The sequence below is a fragment of the Ovis canadensis genome, chromosome 3, assembly GCF_042477335.2.
Source record: "Ovis canadensis isolate MfBH-ARS-UI-01 breed Bighorn chromosome 3, ARS-UI_OviCan_v2, whole genome shotgun sequence".
Classification (NCBI taxonomy): domain Eukaryota; kingdom Metazoa; phylum Chordata; class Mammalia; order Artiodactyla; family Bovidae; genus Ovis; species Ovis canadensis.
The window spans coordinates 31,858,879-31,882,052 of record NC_091247.1 but is presented as its reverse complement, the minus strand read 5'-3'; the positions used below and the strand labels follow the sequence as shown (position 1 = coordinate 31,882,052).

The following is a 23,174-nucleotide window of genomic DNA, read 5'->3' as shown; positions in this document are numbered from 1 at the left end:
CTGATCGTTTCCTCAGATGTGTTTGATCGGCTATCTCATCTATTAATAGTACGATAATATTTACCTTTCTGTTCATTTCTTTTTCAAATCTGCCTATTGGTTTTTTAGACCCTACTTAGGATTTCAAGTACATTATATATGTCTTGAGTTATTTTAAACATACATATTTTATACCCCCTTTTGTTCTAAAGTTCTTGCAGCTCTAATCCTCAAAATGAATGGGGAGTCTGTCCTTGTTTTTTTTTACTACGAACTCAGCTTTAGCAAGACTTGGTTTTTCTATGTAAATCCTGTGGAACTAAGGTTGTGAGAGTGACCCTCCAGACCAGTTGTACGTTTTCTCTGGGAAGCACCCTGAAGGTATCACCAGCCAGAAACTAATTTTTGTGTTAATTCATCAGTTCAGGAGTTCTTGAACTCCACATTTATGTGAGATGCAGCCCAGGCATTTCTGTTCTTTACCCAGCGGGGACTAAATGCTTTCTTGTCATCTCACTGTTGTGGCAGGAGGATTCTTTTCCTAGTCTACCCTAATAGTCTTCAGTATCCTGATGGAACCTCCTCTCGTTAACCAAATCCAGGCAGAAGCCAAGTAAGGAAGGAGCTTACAAAAGTAGCCTTAGAGTTTGGCCTGTTTAGAGGTTGAGAATTTTCTAGAAGTGATGAAAGATGTGACTTCACAGATTCAGGAAAAACAGTGACTTCTGGGAAAAAATAAAGCCATACCTAGACTGCAAAACACCAAAGAGGAAAAGAAAGTATTGAAAATAGTAACCAAGAAAGAGCAGAATAACTACATAGGAACAGCAGTCAGCCTTGACTGCACACAACTCAACGATAGGAAGTGTTAAGAGAAAATAACTGTCAAACTAGAATTTTAATTAAACTATTCATGAAAGGGGGGGAGATAAAGGCATTTTCAGGCAAAATTTGAAAGTATTTACCACTAATAGATGTGACTAAAGGAGCCATTAAGAGCTGTGCTTCAGTAAGAGAAAAGGACGGAGCAGAGCGGGGGAAAGACGAGCAATGGGTCTGGAGATGACAGAATAGCCTTCCGTTCAGTAAGTATTTCCTGACCTCCATGGCAAAAGCACTGCTAAGTGTTCTATTATAGACTGTCAGACACAGTCCCTAACCTCCACTGGGAGAGATGGCCATACTAACTGTATACAGATGGACTACAAGTCACGTTATGTGAAGTGTTATAATACAGATGCAAACCGGGATCACGGAAACATGAAGGAGAGGCACTGTGGGAGCAAGTGGGGCAGGGGACGTGAGAGGTTTCCCCAGAGTGGGACCCTGTGAGCTTCCCCTGAAGGGGTAATGCGATGGCTTCTGTGTGGAGACAGGCTGTGGACAGAGCCCAGGACAGAAGCGGAAACAGCCAAGGCATGGCCAGTGCGTGCAGCTCACCATGAGCACTGAGCACAGGCCAGGCTGGCCAGAAGGTGGGCGGCACGCTCAGAGGCAGGCTGCTGGTGGACTCAGGAGACTCCGGAGCCTCGTGCTCTCCCCGAGTTAGGACCTCATTCTGCAAAAAAAAAACAGCAGCCATTGAACATTTCCATCAGGGAGGAAACCTGATAAAAAAATGTAGTGGCTGGCTTGAGCTGTTCGATATAAATATAATGTAAGTCACAAATACAAGCCCATATGTAATTTAAAAGTTTCCAGCAGCTACATTTTAAAAAGTAAGAAGAAACAGATGGAATTAATTTCAATAATTATTTTTACTTAACCCAGCATTATCCAAAATATTATCATTTCAGTATGTAATTGGTGTAACAATTTCTGTACTGATGCATTATTTTACCTTCCAGGATGTTTGTACTGGGTCTTTAAAGTCTGCTGTATATTTCACATTCATAGCACTTCTCTATTTGGACTGGCCAAGGTTCAAGTGCTGAGTAGTCACGTGTTGCTAATGGGTACCATATTGGACAGTGCAGGTGCAGAGGATGGCAGAGGGGTGTATTCTATCCATAAACCCTAATTCCTCAGTTCTCAACAGATTCACTCTCCCCTCAAAACAGAGGGTTCTCTGGTCAAGTAAGTGTGGGGAGCTCTGAGTTCACTCAAACTGAATGTTTCTTTAGAGCAGGATTTCTCAGAGCCTTGGTATGTCCATGCACCTTGTGACCCCAGCAGAGAAAGACATCTGTAGCTTAGCCCACACTCATTTGACCCTGCAGGTCAGGAATGCCAGAAATACATTGTAGTGTTTGCTGGACTGGGGGAAGCAGAGAGCCTGGAGGCAGGCAGAAGCAGAAATGCAAAAGGACACACCAGGAAGAGGAGAGTGACGGGCTAAGGGAGAGACCGGAGGGCTGGAAGCAGCAGCTCATCAGAGGTATCAGGGCTGTGGGCAGGTACAGGAGGATATGAACTCCCAGGGGTCTCTGGACTGGCAATGCTGAGTTGTCATTACCTTCACAAAAGCAGTGTCTTGCTGCTATATTTATTAATAAAATGGATAACCAACAAGGACCTACTGTGTAGCAAGGTAACTCTGCTCAATGTTACCTGGCAGCCTGGATGAGAGGGGAGTTTGGAGGAGAATGGATACAATGTTTATGTATGACTGAGACCCTTAGCTGTTCACCTGAAACTATCACAGCATCATTGGCTATTCTCCAAAATAAAATAAAAAGTTAAAAAACAAAAGCAAAAGGCAGTGTCAGTGGAGCAGTGGGACAGAAACCAGTGACTCTAAGTTGGAGAGGTGACAGAGCCAGGGTTGGGGGGAGTGACTGACAGCCTCCTCTAGAGCCATTTGGCAGTAAGACTAGAGACGGGTGTCTGAGGAGGGAGCAGTGTCGAAGGCACATGTGTGTGTGGTAAATACTGTGGTAGGGGGGACACAGGACTGTGTTCATAGACTGGAGGGACCACTGGGGACTGGAAGTGGAAGGGCGGGGAAGGGTCCTGCCAGAGAGGGTGGGTTGGGATTCTGCTTCTGGACAAAGCAGGATCCTCTTGGCCCCTGACACAGGCAGGAAGTACAGGGATAAGTGAGCCGGGAGACAGGCAGGATGTTAAAGGGGCATCATGCCTGCATTTTTTTTTTCCCCTGACATCAGAGATAAGAGCATCTAAAAGTGATGGTAGGGGTCAGCTTAGAAATTTTGAGGATAAACATTTAAGAACCATAAGTAATGAAATGCACAAATGTCAGCTAGGGCGTTAGTACAAGGATTGTCCCACAGTCATCCTGATGAAGCTCACATCATGTATGTTCCAGCGTTAGAAACTATAAACTACCTGAGACTATTCCTGTTATTCACAGACACTGAACAGACAGGCCAATGCTTGCAGGTTTTATCATATATCATTCTTTCCTGAAGTGTGCTATCCTGTTGGTGCCCAACACAATGGCATGCAAAAAGAGGGCCCAGGAAAATTCAATTCATGTTAATGGTTACATGTTTATGGTGGTGACTATTAGAAGAAACATAACCAGCACATCGAACCCATGATTTCCCTAGGTATTTAGCTCAAACATGGACAAAAATGTTATCTAAGTAATAGTAGAGCTGGAATGTGAATGTGGCAGAATATGAATGACCAAGATTTGTAAACCACCAGCGAAGAGGTGGAGCAGCCTTAGAAACTGTTGTCACTGCTTCCACCAGAGCCAGCTGGGTGGTGGGTGATCAGCAACTGTCCCAGGCATCAGCCTCCCCCAGCCTCCTGGCTGCAGAGCCGGGCAGGCAGGGACTTGTCCCCAGTTCTTGCTCATTCCTGCAGATCTCCCTGCTAGAACAGGGTGAAACACAGTCCCCAGAAAGCTTGAGAAGTTTGAACGTGACCGTGGCACTGTGCTCTGCTTGGTACCACCAAACGGAACCTGCCTTAAATCAATTTTTGTTCGACCGTGGGAGTAATTTCTTTTAAGCTGTCGGCAGCACGTGCAGAAAGTAGAACAGCTGTCTTCACAACTCTCTGTAAGGCCCAGTCTCTACAAAACACATAAACATCCCGAAGCAGCCCGAAAGAGAACCTCCTGGTCTGATCCTGGCCTTTTCCACCTCTGTGGCTTTGTGCGATTGTCCCCGAGCGGGTGTCTGCCTCGATCCATGCTCCGCCGTCTGCAGAGGCCGCTGGTGGCTGCCCCTGCTCCTGCGGCCTCACTCCCCAGACCTTCCTGCTGCCCTCCTGTCTGCCTCCCGGATACACACTGCGACTGCCTACTGCTGTTGCTTGCGGGGCCCCTACCTGCTTTTTCTTTTTGTCTGATAAGGGCTTTCTGAGGCCTTTTCCCACCTCCTGTACGTAAGCCAAGCCTTCAGTTTCTAACCCAACGACTCTGAGATTAACATCACTTCAGTTAGACACTGAGCTCTGCCTGCACACTGATCTGAAGTGAATGCGGTATTTCTCACCCTCACGCCATGCGAGACTGCCCTGGGCCGCCCTCAAGCTCTGTGGCTGCAGAGTAGCCTGAACCACCAGTTCGTTCCCTCTGCTTGAGGTAGTGTTCCTGCTGGGAACTGCTGGGTTCTGGGCACTTTAGGTTTCCTCACTGAGCACTTAACTTTGGGAAATCTAGAGAAATGTTTCTCAAACACTTTTTAAACAGCAGCTCACAGTAGGAACTACATTTTACATCCACAAATACATACCTAACTGAAAATTTTCTCAGGAAGTACTTACCGATCCTGTTTACATGGTGCATGCTAAGTCACTTTAGTCGTGTCCGACTCTTTGTGACCCTGTGGACTGCAGCCCGCCAGGCTCCTCTGTCCTTGGGATTCTCCAGGCAGGAATACTGGAGTGGGTTTTGTGATGCCCTCCTTCAGGGGATCTTCATGACCCAGGGATCAAACCCATGTCTCTTATGTCTCCTGTATTGGCAGGCAGGTTCTTTACCACTGGCGCCACTTGGGAAGCCCCCTGTATACATGGTAGCTTCAATTCATTTATTAATTTTGTTTTGTTTCTGTTTAAAAAATCAATTGATAGAATGACTCACAAATGGCTCATGACCTGCAATTTGGAAAACACTGTTCTCAAGCATTTGATTCCTTTAATTATTACAATAGTTTGAAAATGTGTTGAGATGGCAAGAATAGCATAGGTTCTTCACAAGCTCAGCACAGTTTATAGCCTCTTTGAGGCTGTTTCTGAAAATCCTTCACACTGTCTTGACTTCCTTAGAAAGACATTCAGGCCACATTGAGCCATTACAGGCGTTGCTAATTTGTGGCTCTGGAGCACCGAGGCACCAATGATGAATCCAGCTTCCGCAGGTGTACACTGCTCTGCTCTCCCAGGTCCCAGAGCCCTTTGGCTGGCCATGGGATTCTTTGAAGGCAATATTTGTAAACTCAGTGCATCCTGCCAGTAGATGTCTCTTTCCTTCCAGGAGAAGAAAATAATATTTTGAAACTCTACCCTGCTTTTCCACAGGGTGTGCTGATCTCCAAACACTGGACACCATGCAGCCGGTGGAAAGGAAGAGGCAGGGCTACATCCATGAGCTGATTGAGACGGAGGAGCGCTATGTGGACGACCTGCAGCTCGTCGTGGAGGTCAGGGCGCTAGGCTCTGCGGGCTCCCTACAGGGTGGGGGCTTGTACCGGGGTGTCGCCTTTGACAGTGGAGTCACCAGCAGCAACAGGCACTCTCACACCCTCAGAACGCTTCCTCTGCCTGTTGGAGGGGCCTTGACGGTCTCAAGTCAGCTCTTGCCGTCAGATTAGGTCATTCAGCATGAGGAGAGAAGAGGCGCTCGGTGCCTCAGTAGGCCGTGAGGTGGCCTTGTCAGGAAGGACAAGGGTACAGGGTGGGTGGGGAGGCGTAAAGCAAATGTGCTGCCTCAGACTTTTCTCTCATGACATCTGCACTGCCAGTCAGATACCTGACATTTCTGACATTTTCATAAAGTTTAGTTGTTTCCAGTGGAGTTGTGAGGCAGTGGGAGTGTTCATCTAATGTGTGTATCAGTTTTGAAAACCACTCTGCCACCTCATAAGACCCTCTCAGGGGTGAGGCGTCAAGTTGGGGTCAGGGGTTTAGGATGAAAAGCACTGTCCACAGGCGAGTGGACAGTGTTCTTATCAGCATTCCCTCCCCGAAAGGACCTGGCCACCACATCCTCCTCTGCTCTCCTCACTGAGGCTGACACTGGGCCGGTCAACAGAAGGCACAAGCAGTAACACAAGTCAATCAGTGAATGAAAGGACAATCAGATGCTCTCCCTGTCCTTCTAGAGCGCCTCAGAGCAGGGTGACCTTGTTTCCAGGCCTCTCTCTCCCATAGGAGCATCCAGACATCTTCCGTCTGACTCTGAAACCATAGAGGTTTAGAGATGTCAGTCCATAGACTTTTATCCGAATTCTTGGACTCCAGGTTCAACTCGATAAACATCAGTTTAGAACAGTTTCAAGAGAGTAATGTCACATGTATTTTGGAGAGATTACACATGAGGAGAGGTGTCTCAGATGATGTCACCATTTCCTTAAGGCTTTTAAAGTCATTCCCTAGTTGTTTAGTGGAAACTAGCTTTGTGACCTTGAGGACATCACTGTCAGCCTTCATTTCTTCATGGGTCAGTTGGGAATAATAATACCTGACTCAGCATGACCTACATCATCATCTGTGAAATTAACTGAGAAACCTACACACACATGTGCATGTATGCACACACACATATGCATGTGTGAGCATATCAGAACTTTGTGAAACCTTAAGTTCTATGGATTACCAGTGTAAAGTGTTATCACTTCCCCTTTGGTCAGCCAGCCTCTGAAATCCACATGTGCTTGGTGGTCAGCATTGGGGGTGAGGTAAGGCATTGGTGTTTCTTGCTGCACTTCTCACTAAATGCTTCCAGACTCCTATGGTGCAGTCTGACAACAGTCCTGCTCCCTCAATTCTGCAGGCCCTCCTGGTGTGGGATGCTTTATGCCCACGGTTTAATTAACCTGTGTAAGACCTCTAGGAGGTGGGTATGAGACTCTCCTTGATGGGACTGCTGGATTCAGTCCTCAGAATCAGCCCTGAGAGGAGCCGAAATAGCAAAACATAGGGAAATTTTGCAGTTTAAAATTCAACGGTCTATGTTTATATAAAAGTACCTTGCTCTTCCTGGTTTCTGAGTATGAAGATACCATTTCCTTTAGACCACACAGGCTGTGTACTGCCCTAGAGCTGACTTCCTTTTCTTGTTCTGAATCTAGGTTTTTCAGAAACGAATAACAGAGCCAGGTTTTCTCACTGAAGGAGAGATGGCCTTGATCTTTGTTAACTGGAAGGAGCTCATCATGGCTAACACGAAACTGCTGAAGTGAGTTGTGAGCACCGCTTTTGGTGGCAGCGGCCACCCCAGCCCTAGGACCACAACTCCCACCTCACTCCCTGCAACTGAGCTGCTTAACAGAGAACTTCCACTGCTTTCCTCTCCCTCAGGCTTTCTATTATTATTTTATGAAATGCTAACTGTAATGTACTGTAAAGTACATCATTATTGAAGCAAAATATAACAAAATATTTGATTAAGTAAAGAAAAAATGAAGTCATTAAACAATACATTAACACATGATTCCAAACCACACTTGACTCTGTATCAGCTAGAGTCAGGAGAGAAGCCACAGCTTTTGTCCCAGATATAAGGAGCTGGACCAGCAGTCCTCTAAGCGCAGTGTGAAATTCTATCCCTTACGCCCATGAGGACAGGCTCCTGGGGGCGCTCTGAGCCATCCCACACTCACTGCTTCTCCCCAATCCGTGAGGTTTAACAGCTCTCTGGGCACAATGTCCACCACTACCTTCACCTCCACACCCAGCCTCTGCGGGCTCTTGCTCCCTTACTTCTCCTGCGGAGAATAGAAATTTCTTTCTTGTTGGTTCAGCTGAAAACAAGTTAGAAAACTTTCAAAAGAAACTTTGCTAAGAAACTAGGCTGAAACCAAAACAGTTCCAAAGACCGAGGAACACCCAAGCGCAGAGTCTTCATTTTTTCTTCTTTGCTCACAGTTCACCCAGGTTGGCTGGACAGGCGGAGCTTTAGGTCCCAACTGCCTCCTTCTCCTGACTTTTTCCCCATAGTGCTAGAGATCTTTAGGTAACTCGCTGGTTGTTATTACTGTTAGTCTCCCAGGATATTCACTGTTCACTGGTGACGGACACTCAGTTAAACAAAAAGTGAGAGAGAGTGTGTTGGTTGCAGGGCACTGCGGGTGCGGAAGAAGACCGGGGGTGAGAAGATGCCCGTGCACATGATCGGGGACATCCTGGCCGCTGAGCTGTCCCACATGCAGGCCTACATCCGCTTCTGCAGCTGTCAGCTTAATGGAGCAGCCCTGTTACAGCAGAAGACAGACGAACACGCAGACTTCAAAGAATTTTTAAAGGTAACTCCATCCCGGGAACGTAGGCAGGCCAGCCCTGTTCTGAGCCAGGAGGCAGAGGCGTGTGGAAGCCTCTGGGAGGCCTCAGGGGTAGAGACGAGTATGACCATCACTTTCTGTGTGTGCCCAGTGGCTTCAGTCGTGTCCGCCTCTTTGCAGCCCCATGGACTGTAGCCCACCAAGCTCCTCTGTCCACGGGGGGAAACACAAATACGGCAGAGAATTTTCTGACTGCTTTGAGTTGCCTTTCCTATTGAATTGAATTTTTTCTTGGCTCTGGGACCATTATTTTGCCCATCTTAAATAGCATGTTTTTTTAAGCCTACTTAATGTAAATCAGCTATTTTCTACTCCAAAAAGCATCCAGAATGTTACTTTCTTAATTTTGTAAATTGTTTTTATTTTATACCCGTCTTATTCAAAGGAAGAATATAAAATAGCTTACATAAATCGGATCATTCCAGGAGGCAATACAATATCATGCTTGTAACAAGACAGACTTCCAGCTGTGTGGGCTGAAATCCCAGCCCCAACACAGTCCACTATGGAACTGGGGCAACTTTCCTAACACTTGGTGCCTTCAGTCCCTTCATCTGTAACCTGGAGATAATCAGATATTACTTTTAAAGTACTTTAGCACAGAGACCAGCACATAGTAATGCTAATTGTATTTATTTATCTTATTATGGTCTCAGGAATGCAAAAATGGTTCAGTATAAAGCACTGAGGACAGAACCCTTCAATCGGTGGGAGACAAGGGGTTGCCTGGAAATGAACTAGAAGAAAAGCACAGAAAGAAACCCAAGATCACAGAAACAGACATTCATCAGTATAATTAGATAAATGTAGAATTATGAGTATATGTGAATGTTTTAAAATTACCAATTGTAGTATTAAATATAGGACATTTACCTTCTCAGTTCAGTTCAGTTGCTCAGTCATGTCCTACTCTTTGTGACTCCATGGACTGCAGCACACCAGGCCTCCCCGTTCATCACCAACTCCCGGAGTTTACTCAAACTCATGTCCATTGAGTTGGTGATGCCATCCAACCATCTTATCCTCTATCATCCCCTTCTCCTCCCTCCTTCAGTCTTTCCTAGCATCAGGGTCTCTTTAAATGAGTCATTTCTTTGAATCAGGTGGCCAGACTATTGGAGTTTCAGCTTCAGCATCAGTCCTTCCAATGAATATTCAGGACTGATTTCCTTTAGGATGGGCTGGTTGGATCTCCTTGCAGTCCAAATCACAGTAAAAGATTTAATTTTTTTCAAATAGTGATAAAAGTAGCAGTGTAAATAGGACATCAGCATCACCACAATTGTAACAATAGCAAAAATAAAAAGTGTTTAGTCTTTTCATAAAAGGCATGGTGTTGATTACATTAAAAGTAGATCTAACAAGCTGTGTTCTAAAATGTTGCTTTTTAAAAACACTCAGAAGATATCGAAATATATAGCTTGAAGATGTTTATCTTAGAAACATAGAATATCCAAAAACAGAAGGAGGGGGCGATTTTTAAAGTGGGGAATAATTAGGTAAATTATAGTAAATGTGTTCCTTTTCAGTTGTTAAAAATGATCATCCTAGAGTACTAGCCACTCTGTTAGGTCCTATACTACTCCTAGGTGTAGAATCAGATCAGTATGGTCCTTGGCCTCCTGGAGTTTACAGTCTGAATGGGAGGTCATAGAGACACTCAAACATGGTACCTCTGCCTTTGTTACTCAGTCCAGATATGGCGTGATGATAAAGAAAGCCAAAGGGGCTTGAACAGGATCATGGGAAGGGAGGGGAAACCCTGGAGTGGAAGAGGCTAATCTGAGTCTTCAGAGATGAGTGTGAATTAGCCAAGTGAAGAAAAAGCAGTAGGACAGTGTCAGCCTGACTCAGCCAGGTGCTCAGTAAACAGTATTGTCATTGATGAAGCCCAGTGATGCGCAGCCAGAGGTGGGGGAGAGCAAGAGCTGGTTAGAAGACAGATTGACGTCAGTCTTGACTCCTAGGTGTGTGGGGAGGAGGTGGGTGGGTGCAGAATGATGCTACCAACTCCAGTAGGAATAGAGGTAGAAGACGATGCTTTTATGACAGAAGACAACTTCATTTTGAGGTATGCTGAGGTATTGAGGTGCCTTTGGAACATCAGATGAAAAGGAGAATAACTTGGCTCCATTGAGGGTCTGGGCTACACTGTGGGACTCAGTTGTGGGAGACTGGGGAAAGAACACAGCAGTGAGGAAGACTGAGGAGGTCAGTGGACTGGAAGACAGCTGAGGGAGCAGGGTCCTGGAAGTAACAGAGGGAAGGCTCGCACAACCTGTCAAAACCACCTTAAGAAAGAACTGAAAGTATTCATGGGGTCTGGCTCACGAGGTGGGATATTCCTACTGTTAAATTGATGGGTATCATTTTGGATCCTGAGTTTTTAAAAGAAATTCAAAATCTGAAAGCTGTCAAAGTGAGGAGTAGTTCCAGTGTTCCCTTGCTTTTCTTAGGCTCTGATTTCCTCATAAGCCTCTCAATTATTTTGCAGAAGTTGGCATCTGACCCTCGGTGTAAAGGGATGCCCCTTTCCAGCTTCCTGCTGAAGCCCATGCAGAGGATCACCCGCTACCCACTCCTCATCAGAAGCGTGAGTGTCCAGTACGAAGAAGCAGGGTCCTTCAGGGCTGATGGTCAGGGAGCCTCCAAGCATGCCAGCTGCCTGCCACATGGTCTGACTCCATGTCTGATGCACCAGGCACCAAGTGTGTGTGGGTGTGCCCACAGACACACACATGTTGTCTGCAGGGATAAATCCTGGACATGGGCAAATAAAAGACATATCCAGGGTCATTTGGGCTGCCTGTCCTCCCCCTTGCCAGGAAGCCTCTGGCCTCTCAGGGTCATGCGTGTATGTTGTCTAGACAGAACAACACCCAGCTGTGGCGCCCATCTTGAGCCCAGACAGAGTGTCTTGTTAGTCCCACAACCTTGGGGTCCAGTCTTCCCCCCGAGATCTGCAGTCATCTACCAACTAAATGCCTAACCTGGCCATCCAAGGAGTCTCCAACTCAGTGTCCTAGACACGTCCCCTCGCTGAGATCCCCATCTCAGCTTGCTGACCACACAGTCCTGCTAAAATTCCATTCACCTTTTTGACACCATGTGGGCCCCTTGAGCCAATAAACCATCTAAGGAGAAGGCAGACCTTCGAAGGATTATTCCACAAGTAATCATTGAGGTAATTTCAGTCATCTTACAAAGAAACACAGTAGAAATAACATAAAGACTGTTGCTTGTATTGATTATGTCTTGACCACCAGTCTGTAAGCCATGTTAGACCCTGTCAGAACTAATTAGCCACATCAAAACTAATACAGAACTAATGTCACAGTTCTGATACCAGACGGACCCATTAATACACATTGCTGCTGCTGCTGCTGCTAAGTCACTTCAGTCGTGTCCGACTCTGTGTGACCCCATAGACAGCAGCCCACCAGGCTCCTCTGTCTCTGGGATTCTCCAAGCAAGAACACTGGAGTGGGTTGCCATTTCCTTCTCCAATGCATGAAAGGGAAAAGCAAAAGCCCTTACCTGAAATATTTGGGGCCAGATGTTTTTCAGAATACAGAATATAATTCAAATGCTGTGCATTACATGATACCCCAGCAAAGCCTGGGCAGCACTGATAACTAACATGTTAAGAGTCTGAAGTGAAGTTAATGAATAATCACTAGACATAGACTTAATTAGTATACCTCTTCAGTTTAAGTCAGGTCTTGCCACCAAATGAGTAATGAAAAAAGCATTAGGCTTTTCAGAGTTTTTCACATTTTGGGACTGTGAATGAGGGACCGTGAACCCAGAAAGCCAGACAACAGTGGTCTACTGGTGGGCCCGCCCTTTTCCAAGCAACCACGCAGAGATGCATTCTCTATCCTTTTACCTTCAGAACAGGAGTGTAGAGTCACTTCAGAATGAGATGAGTGCATTTCCCTACATGCTGACATCATGGTTTTATTGTTTTATTCTGTGGCAGGGGATTCACTGCTTTCAGCAGATTTTTCAGAAAGATCAGTGACCCCAAAAACATAATGAATGGTTGCAGAAAATTAACACACTTATCAAAGGTACGGCCAGTTTATACTGGAGGGTTCACCTGGATTACTGGGAGGAAGTAGGGAGGCATCCCTAACCGCCGCCACCCCCAGAACCAGCCAGAGAGCCAAGAGAGACCCACAGTGCAGGGCACTTGGTCCATGTAGCACTTGGCCCACCCTCTTGTCCCTGAGTCACCTGCTCCCCAAGAACTCATGGGCCCCTGAGCCTCTCAAGGGTGAACGACTGTCTTGCTCACTGTTGTATTCCCAGCACCCAGCACCTGGGCTGGTGGGGCAGGTGGAAGACTTAAGACATCCCGCATGAAACAGCCCCTCTCTTCCAGATTCTGGAGAACACCCCAGAGAATCACGTAGACCACTCCTCTCTGAAGCAGGCCCTCGAGCGGGCAGAGGAGCTCTGTTCTCAAGTGAATGAAGGCGTTCGGGAGAAGGAAAATTCAGACCGACTGGAGTGGATCCAGACGCACGTGCAGTGCGATGGGCTCGCGGAGGTGAGGGCTGCAGGCCTGAGTTGGGTGCCGCCCGGCAAGCTCTGGGTGGGGAACCAGGTTCGTGCCTCCTCCTAGTGTAGACAGTACGCCTCAGCTCAGCCCATACAGACTCAGCATCCTGCCCCCTTCTTGGGTTGTCATTGTCCCTTCTCATAGAGAGATTTATGTTTTGCGTTCTTTGAATTCAGCTGGTACAGTCAGTGTTCTGTGGGTTTCTAAGTAATCTTTTTCACTGTGCCAGTCTGAACTCTGAAGAGAAATAAGTGTAAGGAGCTTCTGCGTGAAGGTAAATGATCACAGCCACATTCCCATTGGAGAGGTCTGCCACCCCTCCCTTAGGCCCAGGACCTTGCCAGGGGTGCTGGGACTTGCAAAGTGACACCTTCTTCTCTCTTTAAGCAACTGGTTTTCAACTCCCTTACCAACTGCCTGGGGCCCCGGAAGCTCCTGCACAGCGGAAAGCTGTACAAGACCAAGAGCAACAAGGAGCTGCACGGGTTCCTCTTCAATGACTTCCTGCTTCTCACCTACATGGTCAAGCAGTTTGCGGTCTCCTCAGCCTCCGAGAAGCTTTTCAGCTCGAAGTCCAATGCTCAGTTCAAGATGTATAAGACGGTAAGTGTCCTGGCAGTTAGCATTAGGCACATAACTCTCCCTCCAGGGCCTACTTCCTTCCTGGCCTGGGCCTTTCCCATCCTCAGGGGACTCTTCACCTACCTCCAGATGGCCCATGCATCCATTGTCAGTCAGTTCCCAGGGAGGAAGCCTAGAGTGGCTGGGCCTTCACTGCCCTCTGATAGCCTCCGTAGATCCCAGCTTGGATTCCAGCTTCTTCCCCAGCAAACACAATGGGCAGTCCCACCTCCATCCACATTCAGCATCAGGTCTCTGTGAAACCAAGGCTGACGAAAAGGGCTGAGTGTTAGGGCCTGTGGAGAGACCTGTCACGTGAGCAGTCACGGACACTCGGTGCTCCTGTCCCCATTTCAGTAACAGCTGATAAACCCCAGATATTTACTTTCCTGAAACAGGAGGCAGTTTCTTTTCTCCTGAGTAAAAGACTGGAAGCTAGAGTCCTCTCCACTGCTCAGCAAGACTCTTCGGGACAGACAAGGCTCTGGACATAGGTGGGTGGAGGGTTCCAACCCATTTCACAGCCTGTGTTTTGGCCGTTATTCTTTCAGCCCATTTTCCTGAACGAAGCCTTGGTGAAACTGCCCACAGACCCTTCCAGCGATGAGCCTGTCTTCCACATCTCTCACATTGACCGGGTGTACACCCTCCGAACAGACAACATTAACGAGAGGTCAGTCTCGACCATGTGTGTGACCTGCCTTGAGGCCCAGGAGAAAGCCTGACCTCTACCTCTGCCATAACCCACCTCCTGTCTGTGCTCCCATCCTACTCATCCCTGCCTCCACCAATCCCACCAGCAGGCCTGGCTTTAGACTGCCCAGTGACCGTGAACACCCCTAACGCTTCCCTGCTTCCGGTCTGTCGGATATTCTGAAGGGGAGACCAACACCTCACTTCCTGCCGCGACCCCTCAGGGGCAGCCTGTGCTCCCTCGCCTGCTGAGGCCCCGTCCCATCCCCAGTACTCCGTCTGGGACGCCTGCCCTCGCCTGCTGTCCTCTGGTGCAGCTCCCCCTCTGCGTGACCACAGCCTGTCGTTTGCCGTGCTCAGCTGTCACTGCATCTTCCATCTCCGTGCGTCCAGCACCTGACAAGTGCCTGGTGCCACCCAGAACCGTCTAGAAATTCTCAGCTTGATCCTCAATGAGCAAACGAGCCCCTCAGTTGCATTCATGCTAGGTCTAGGATTAGGAAGCTCTCAAAGCTGAGTGTGGAGCTCTGGGGCTTCCAGTGACCCTGAGGGAGGTGTGTGATGGCTGCGCTCTGCTCTCCTCCAGGACAGCCTGGGTCCAGAAGATCAAGGCCGCGTCTGAGCAGTACATCGACACGGAAAAGAAGAAGCGGGAGAAGGCCTATCAAGGTAGTCGGCGGTGCCCTGGAGGGCTGTAATTCACCACACCAGGGTGCCCTGGGGACTGGGTGGGGTCCCAACTTCAGAGCCCAGGCTGCAGACAGAGGCTAAACAGGGACAGCCTGAAAGACCAGACTTGCTCCCCCTATGCCCTCCACAGCCATTTGAAAACTCCAGGGGGGCCTCCTGAGCCCCGCCAGTGCCTACTGCACAGATAGGGGCTGTCCAGCACAAGCCTCCGGATGCCCCCGTGGCATACAGAGTCTCTGCCCTTCCTGCCTGCATACTTGCTCTTCACTTCTGTTTCCAGGCAGAAGGGTCTGACCTTCACATAACCAGCCCCACCTCCTGTTGGTCCCTTTTGCTCCATCAGACTTCACCTCTGTGAAGATTCCCATCAGCTCCTCCGCACCCTGCTCCTCCTCCCTGGCCCAGCCTGTACCCCTGCCCCCGCTGGGGACCCACCCATCCTCCCTCTCCCAACACCGGGTCATGGACCTTGAGTCTCCCCCTCTCCCTCACTCGCTGTCCCCTCACCCTGTGCAGACAACTTGCTCACGTGACACCAGTGACCCCCGCCCCCCCAACCAACAGCAGGAAATTGAGGTCCCTCCCTCCCCAGGCCCCCGTGACACGCTGAGGCTCCTCCCAGCACCCAGTCTTCGTCCCTGGGCTCCTTCTGAGCCCTGCTTCCTCCCACTGTGCCCTGTGAGTCCTGCCCTGGCTCTGGGCCTCCCCAGCTCCCGTCACCATGTTTCTGTGGTGGTTTCAGTGGTTGCAGCTGGCCTGCTCTCTCCAGCCCATGCTCTCCCGACACGCCTGCTGTACCCCTCCCGTGGGATTAATTCACCGCCCCCCACCAGAAGTAGCTCCTCCAGAGACTCTCAGGGGACAGCTCTTGTCCTCGGCCATGCGCTGGAAACGTGCCCCCGACACCCCCTCCCCCAGGCCTCTCTAGTCAGCTGCCAAGTCCCGCATGTTCTCTCTGTGGTCCTCTCTATGGTTCTCTGTCTGGTCCTGTCCTCTCCTGGTGGCAGAGCCCTGGTAAGACCCCCATCTCCCACCAGGCTGTGGCACGAGGCCCTTCCCTGACCAGTCCTCCTACTTGTGTTCCTGGCTGCTGGAGTTGCAGCTCTTTATGTTTTTTTATTCAGGTTTCCCTTATTTTGTTACATACTCCTGAAAGGTATGTGTAAATTGGCTTCTGCTAACTGAATCCTATTTTAATGGTACTTTAAAGTCTTGCTATTGAAAAAATCAATGATTGAAGCTTTTCAGAAAGCGTATAATGATCTCTTAATTGGTCAAAGATAAATCAAAGTTTTTCATTAGTTTTGCTTCACAGCAATATCTGTATGTACGTTTATGCACTCTCCATGTGTTCAATTCTTAGACATTTATTGATTACTTACTCTGTGCCAGGCTTAACCAGGCCTGCAAATGAATACAGCCCAGCCCCACCTTCAAGGAGACTGAATGCAAGGGTCTCCTGGGTCGAGGGCACACAGTGGGGATGAGCTGCTTCTCACAGAGAAAGTTCAACTTGCCCTGAGTTTTGAAAAGTCAGGAGCTCACCAAGCAGCTTTCTTGTTAGTTTTTAAACCCCTATGAGCAAACCCAGCTTAACTATCTTTACATTTACCAAGAAAATCTGAGTTCACTAACTCATTTATCCCCATATTAAAAGTGTTTTTGAGTACCTCCTTAAATAGAATAAGGTCTTAAGTAAAAGATATAAGCTAAAGTGTTTACATGTAATTGGAATTATGGTGAATGGCGAAGAAAGTAGACTTTTGTGCCTGACATTTTAAGTTTTGACCTTGCCATTTAGAGACTCTGTGACATAAACATGTTACAGTCATTTCTAAGACGCCATTTCCTCATATACGACAATGGCAGTTATAAAGAGCTACCTTATAAACATTGCAGTTTAAATAATATAACTTATTTAAATGCCCAACACAAAGTAAGTATCCAATAAATGGTAGCTGCTTCTAAGTGCTGAATGAATATAATATGATGTTATGAATATCACTACTTGCCAGGCAGTTGAGGGGTTAACACAAGGATGAATTTAAAAAACCTGCACTCCACCATGGGCCCTGGAAGAGGGGATGACTGACCCAGAATTGCAAACCGGGCAGCCTGTGATACAGAGTGAGACTGGACCTGTGTGTTTAAGAGTGTGTAGGCTGCCCACAGGCAGAGATGGCTGCCAGGTGCCCCAGTAGGTGACACAGCCCAGGCGGAGGCACAGAGCAGGCCCATGCTGGTCTGTCAGTTCCAGCTCAGGTGGCAGGCATGGCTGGGAAGTGCTGGGGCTGGTTAGAAAGACAGACTGTATGTACACCTTAGCACCATAGCTACACTGTTTGTGTTCTCAGAGAAGACATTAACGTCACTCATCTTCCTCTTTTGTAGCCCGCTCTCAGAAGTCTTCAGGCATCGGGCGTCTGATGGTGCATGTCATTGAAGCTACAGAACTGAAAGCCTGTAAACCAAATGGTAAATGCTTCTTTCATTCAACAGATGTGGTAACAACCCTGCTCTTTACTTATGACTCTTCTGTACACTGAATAATGGGACACTTTTTAAAAGTCGGTATTTCCAATGCCACTAAAATGGTTATTGGGCCAAAATTCTTCTTCCTCTGTTTTCCCAGAGGGTACTGATGCCTTCTTCCTCGGTGCTTCTGAGTGGAGAAAGCAGGAAGCAGGCTGCACTGACACCTGCTCGTGGGTGCACCTGCCCTGCTCAAGCCCGCACAGTTGGTTCCTCCCCAGGTTTATGATGCTCTCAGCATTGGGAACGGAGACCACAGGCCATGGTCTATAGAGAAACACCATATCCGCTCTGCTCAAGGAAGGCCCCTCCATCACATGCCACATGTTTTGTTTTTTTTCATTCAGGAAAGAGCAATCCATACTGTGAAATCAGCATGGGCTCCCAGAGCTACACCACCAGAACCCTCCAGGACACACTAAATCCCAAATGGAATTTTAACTGCCAGTTCTTCATTAAGGACCTCTATCAGGATGTGCTCTGTCTTACCATGTTTGACAGAGATCAGTTTTCACCAGACGGTAAAGTATAACTCAGGGAGGGGTATGAAGGTCCCCCCACACACTAGGATCCGGGGTCTGGATGTTTAAGGGCAGTGATACAGCCCATGACCCTCAAGAGCTCTCAGTGGCCACAGGTGGGGCCCCTTCTCGGGAGCAAGGGGTGGGTGGCCTCAGGTATGTGTCAAGTCTCCCATCCCGTCACCCATGCTTACCTAATGGAAACGCTGTGCTCCTGGCACCTGCTGAATGGGTGAGACACTCCCTGACCAATGAGGCTTGGGGTCCCCACAGGCAGCTTCCTTCACACAGACCCCTTGTTCTGCACGTATCCATCCACTGAGTCTCCAACAGCCATTAACCAAAAGGAGTTACTTGTTTTGGATGTGAACATTTTATGAATCCTGCTTCAGACACTCCTTCTGGGATAGTTTTTTTAACAGTTTTTTAAAGAAGACTTTTGACACTCGTGTCTGTTCACCAGATTTCCTGGGTCGCACTGAAGTTCCAGTGGCAAAAATTCGAACAGAACAGGAAAGCAAAGGCCCTACAACCCGCCGACTCCTGCTGCACGAGGTCCCCACTGGGGAGGTCTGGGTCCGCTTTGACCTGCAGCTTTTTGAGCAGAAAACTCTCCTGTAGGGGCCTCAGGGATCTGCCCACTGGGCTGGGGCCGGAGAAGACAACCGGTGCTGCCCCTGAGCCGGAGGAGCACCATGCAGCTTCATCCATCACAAGGCCATGCGCACTGGGGCCTCTGTTTTATTGCACACTAAATCGCTCGCAATCTATGCAAACACGATCTTTCCTAGAAATAAACCAAACCCCATAGCACAGTGCCTTGTATTAGTGTTAACATGTTCGGCTGTGTTCGGATGCCAAGGTTTCCATTTTCAGGGCTATACAAAGTATTATGTGGAAATGAGGCATCAGACCACCAGACGTTACCACTTGGTTGAATGTGTCCACTGTGGGTGGTTTGGGTGACGCTGTAACCATTCCACACCGTGTGGCCCCTGCTGGGTCACAGCCACTCAGGAGGAGGAGGACTGGAAAGAAACGCTGCAGCCTCAGCTTGGGAACAGCCTGCTATGGAAACAGTGTCCACTTGTGCACTGACTGGAACAGAAACTTGAGCATTTTATTCCTGACTAGATGTTATCATTCTCTGCTGAGACAATATAGTTTGAAATCTAAGGGAGAAAGCTTGATCTACTTTAAATACTGTGAACTCTTAATGATGCGGAAAATATTTTTCGACTTTAACTTTCTGAAGTATAAATTATTTATGTAAATCCCTTGTTTTGTGGTATGTCATAGGACATGCATCTTTAAGCTTTATCATTGCCAATATGTACAGAAAGAGAATAAAAATATAAGTTTATGAATGTAGCTTCAAAGCCTGACTGATTTACTGTCTATGTGAAAGGCCTTTTTAAAAGGTGATTTCAGGGACTGCTTGTAATGAAACCAAATTTCCTTCCTGCAACAATGAGACACACCCAGGACAGAATGTGCAGAGAGAGCGGGCAGGAGCCCCAGAGCCTCGTCTTGGCTGCCACTGACTTGCTGTATGACTCTGGTCAACATACCTACTGTTTCTAGGGTTTCGTTTCTTTTGACGGCTGAGTCTCTGGGAGCTACACTGTCCCCTTTTAATCTCCTCTGCTTGCTTTGCTGAGTAGAAACCTCAGGGGGAGCTCAGCCATGAAGGGAATGCGTAAGTATTAAGGGTCATCAGCAGGCCCCCCCGGCCTGTTCAACTCTAAAGCGCCATTCTCTCGCCCTGCTCCCTGTCCTGTTGGAGCCACATCCACAGCCATTTACTTGGCTTCTGGATTCTGAAGCGTAAAATCTGTCCTGAACATTGATAACAAAGAAGGCCTTATACATTAAATCCCTGGGTTACTGACTACAGCCGGGAAAAGAGCTGCCTTTTGGAAGGAGTCATGTGGGGCTGCAGGAGCCCTGCCTGATTTCTCGGGGAGCAGGTCTTCTCTGGAAGCTGGAAGAAAGAAAGGATTCAGATGTGCCTCCATCACAGCCTCTGTTTTCTGCCTGAACATCACAGACAAAGAAAAACTGGACAACATAATTCAGAATATTCAAGTGAAAAAAAATCCATCATTCCAGTATTGACCCTGGGCACTGATTGGCTAAAAGAATATGCCCCAGTGTCAAAGGAAGAGACACTCAGTATCTGAACCCAGACAACTGAGTATGTTGCTTACTTCAGAGAAAGCTGGGCTGGTCAGGCTCAGCCACACTGAGCAGAGCAACCTGCTGATCTTTACAGGGTTCTGGGAGTCAAGCTGTGTTGGATCAGAAAGCAGGTGTGGGTTGATATTCAGCCAACTTTCAAATCTTAAGGCTGCCACTGATGGGTCAGGCAGGTGTAAAAGCTGTGACTACAGCTTTAGGATAATTTTATAGCTGGGACTATGGGACTTTATCACTGTGATGAACTGCAGCTGACATGAACCATGTTCTTGTCAGATTTAGGACCCAGGAACCTGCAGGAGGTGAGTCAGATGACTGTGACATTACAGAAAAATAGTTAATGTCAGTACTTCCAGCAACTCCAGTCGCCCCTGTTGACCAAGAAACACAGCTCTGCTCCTTAAGAAATCCTTAAGAGCCTAATTTTCTGAAAGGCGAGGAAGGGAGGGTGCACCCTGAGATTACCTACACTTCGGGAAAGGACTGGGCACACACTGGAGGAGTGCCCAGCAAGCCCCTCCTGTGCTCTTCAGTATCACGGTACCCTGCAGACAAGCGGGATAGCCGTGCCCTCTGAAAGGGGACCCAAGTTCTGAGCAGCCTGACTGACATCACACAGTCTGAGTGGCTGCGAGGAGAGCGTGTGCCCTGGGGAATGAGTGTGTGCCTTGGCACCTGAGGGACTAGACTTGGGCTAGAGGACACTGCCACCTTCAAACTGTGCAGCTGACCTTGAGCAAGTTACTGAAGCTCTGAACTTCACATAAGGGGTACTACCTTGCTGGGAACACTTTTAAATGAATACAAGGCACACAGTTCCTGATTCACAACCAGAGCTTGATAAACTGTAACTGTTATTAGTTGGACATTCCTCGCAATATTCCACTTCTGGAGAAAAAATGTTGGCAGCATTTTAACTGCTGCACAGATACTGGAAACCATTTATTACGAATGGCCCGGGCGCAGGTCCTGGCTGCCTCACCTGCCTCCCAGCTGCAAGGCGGCCAGGTGCTGCCCCAGGACCTCTGCGGTCATCGCTCTTCTGTCCACGGGCTGTGACCTGCGCTTCTGCCAGCCTTCTCCTGCCGCCCAGGAGCGGGGTCTGTGCTGTCCGGTTCCTAAAGCCTGTGGGAGAAGGGAAGAGTTGGGTGAAGGGTGGGGAAGGACAGGAAGGAACTTCCCAGCCCATCCCAGCTGACATCTTCCAGGCAGCTTCAGGGGGATAGGCTGAGCTCTCAGCTGTGCCCTGGGGCTGCGAGCTCTGGGAAGGAAATCTGCACACGGAACTTGCCTGCCTGTCTATGCCTTTTATATATCTTATCTATCATTTTGCCCTAATTTTTTAAGTATAAATTTCATTTCAAAAGATTCCCACCTATTGTGACTGAACTATGGAGAAAAAAATCTGGTCTAGTTTGGATGTAATAAATAGTAAATGGTAGGAAAACGGAAGGAGAGCAAAAACTCAGAAAAAAAGAGCTGAGGAAACCTTAGCGGGCGGATCCCCTCTGAGCAGAAGGTCTCTCCCCTTATGAAGGACACAATCTGACCCCTGACAGTGGGGTCCAGGGCCCCGCAGCCTACCCCTTTCCTGAGTGCCTTCACCCAAGGTTGTCCTGTGGAAGGAAGCCCGTCTCTGCAACAGAACTGAGCTCGGGGAGACCCCAACACTTCCTCTGCCGCCTCTTTTTCAGCCCCTTCTTTGGCCACCGCCTGCTCTGCCCTTGGAGTCTCTCTGAGAGGGAGGGGTCTGTCAGTGCTCTCTGGCGGGTGTTACACAGCTGTACCATCCCCACCCTGCACCACCCCCACAGTCTGCTCACCAGGCCCTTCTTCTCATGCCTTTTACTCTCCTGGCTGATCTTCGAGGAATAAAACCGTCTTTCAAAAACAGTTTGATTTACATCACTAGTCATTTTCACCTTATAAGGTGGAAATTTCTCTTCTGCACAGACAAGCTTTTCAGGACTGTAAAGAATAGTAGAAAATGATCTCAACTCGGTATAAATAGAATTGTATCATTCAATAATTGCCTGAAAATTAAGTTAGTGAACTCAGCACTCACTCTATGAAAATGAGAGACTGAGAAAACATCACTTGGTGGCTGTTGATCAGTCTGCCCCCCACCCACACCCCTGCCGGCTCCATCCTTAGGCAGTGAGTCATGTGACCTGCGGCTGTAGCTGAGGCCTGAGACCCAGAGCCTCAGTCCCCAGAGTTGTAATTGGGACAGAGGAGCTCCAGGCAGCCTCAGAGGGCTCAAACCAGAAAGGCATAACCAGGGCATCCATTTTCCAGGACATGCACAAGAAAGCAGAGAAAGAGAAATGAAGCAGGTTCACAAAGAGAAGCTATGATAGATGACACACATCCATCATCCATCAAGTCCCAGAGAAGCAAGGAGTGACCTTGTGGTACTTTAAGCAGCCTGGCTATCTTTCTGACTGCTGTAGTCTGTTTGTGTCCCCTCACAATTGATATGTTGAAACCCCACCCCCAAAGTGATGGTATTAGGAGGTGGGGCCTTTGGGAGGTGATAGGTCATGAGGGCAGAGCCTTCCTGAATGGGATTAATGACCTTGTGAAACAGGCCTGAGAGTTCCGTCACCCTTTCCACCAATGAGAAGATTCAGTGTCTGAATCAGGAAGCCAGCCCTTACCAGACTCTGAATCTGCCAGCACCTTGATCTTGAACTTCCCTGCTTCCACCGAGAGAAATATATTTCTGTCATTTATAAGCCACCCAGTCTCAGCTCCTGTTATCGCAGTCTGAACAGATGGAGACACTTGACTGTGGCTTCCATGAGAGATGGGTGCTTTCTAACATACCCAGGCCCCCTTCCCTTTTTTATCAAGTTGAGAAGGACTCCGCTTTTTGTGATCAAACTTGTCTCTGACTAACAAAGCTACCTCACTCTTAAGTCCTTTTATTACTTTGTTGAATAGCAACTTGAG

General features: G+C 48.1%; 2 protein-coding genes and 1 long non-coding RNA gene across 9 annotated transcripts in view; 1 reads left to right on the top strand and 2 right to left on the bottom strand.

Moving 5' to 3' along the window:
* The window catches only part of ITSN2 (intersectin 2), a 124,183-nt gene extending 104,784 nt beyond the window's left edge, over positions 1-19,399 (top strand). For 3 of the 5 annotated variants that reach the window (XM_069582665.1, XM_069582667.1, XM_069582668.1), the window contains 11 exons: positions 5,416-5,537; positions 7,188-7,294; positions 8,177-8,360; positions 10,891-10,989; positions 12,784-12,951; positions 13,351-13,566; positions 14,136-14,257; positions 14,864-14,946; positions 17,359-17,442; positions 17,847-18,020; positions 18,484-19,399. In XM_069582665.1, coding sequence (XP_069438766.1) covers positions 5,416-5,537; positions 7,188-7,294; positions 8,177-8,360; positions 10,891-10,989; positions 12,784-12,951; positions 13,351-13,566; positions 14,136-14,257; positions 14,864-14,946; positions 17,359-17,442; positions 17,847-18,020; positions 18,484-18,641 — 1,517 coding nt within the window. In that variant the 3' untranslated portion in view covers positions 18,642-19,399. Of the gene's footprint in view, positions 1-5,415; positions 5,538-7,187; positions 7,295-8,176; positions 8,361-10,890; positions 10,990-12,783; positions 13,058-13,350; positions 13,567-14,135; positions 14,258-14,863; positions 14,947-16,091; positions 16,124-17,358; positions 17,443-17,846; positions 18,021-18,483 lie in introns of those variants that run through there. The other 2 variants (XR_011255542.1, XM_069582669.1) reach the window with 2 other exon arrangements.
* LOC138931511 (uncharacterized) lies at positions 859-5,277 on the bottom strand. The gene is made up of 2 exons (XR_011446587.1): positions 4,660-5,277; positions 859-1,537 (listed from the first exon to the last, which is right to left on the bottom strand). It is a non-coding gene; the product is annotated as an uncharacterized lncRNA (long non-coding RNA).
* Positions 8,733-23,174, bottom strand: part of FAM228A (family with sequence similarity 228 member A) — a 30,657-nt gene continuing 16,215 nt past the window's right edge. For 2 of the 3 annotated variants that reach the window (XM_070292336.1, XM_070292335.1), the window contains exons 8-10: positions 22,043-22,187; positions 21,202-21,344; positions 8,733-13,853 (exon numbers count right to left, since the gene is read on the bottom strand). In XM_070292336.1, coding sequence (XP_070148437.1) covers positions 13,832-13,853; positions 21,202-21,344; positions 22,043-22,187 — 310 coding nt within the window. In that variant the 3' untranslated portion in view covers positions 8,733-13,831. Of the gene's footprint in view, positions 13,854-21,035; positions 21,345-22,042; positions 22,188-23,174 lie in introns of those variants that run through there. The other variant, XM_069582693.2, reaches the window with a different exon arrangement.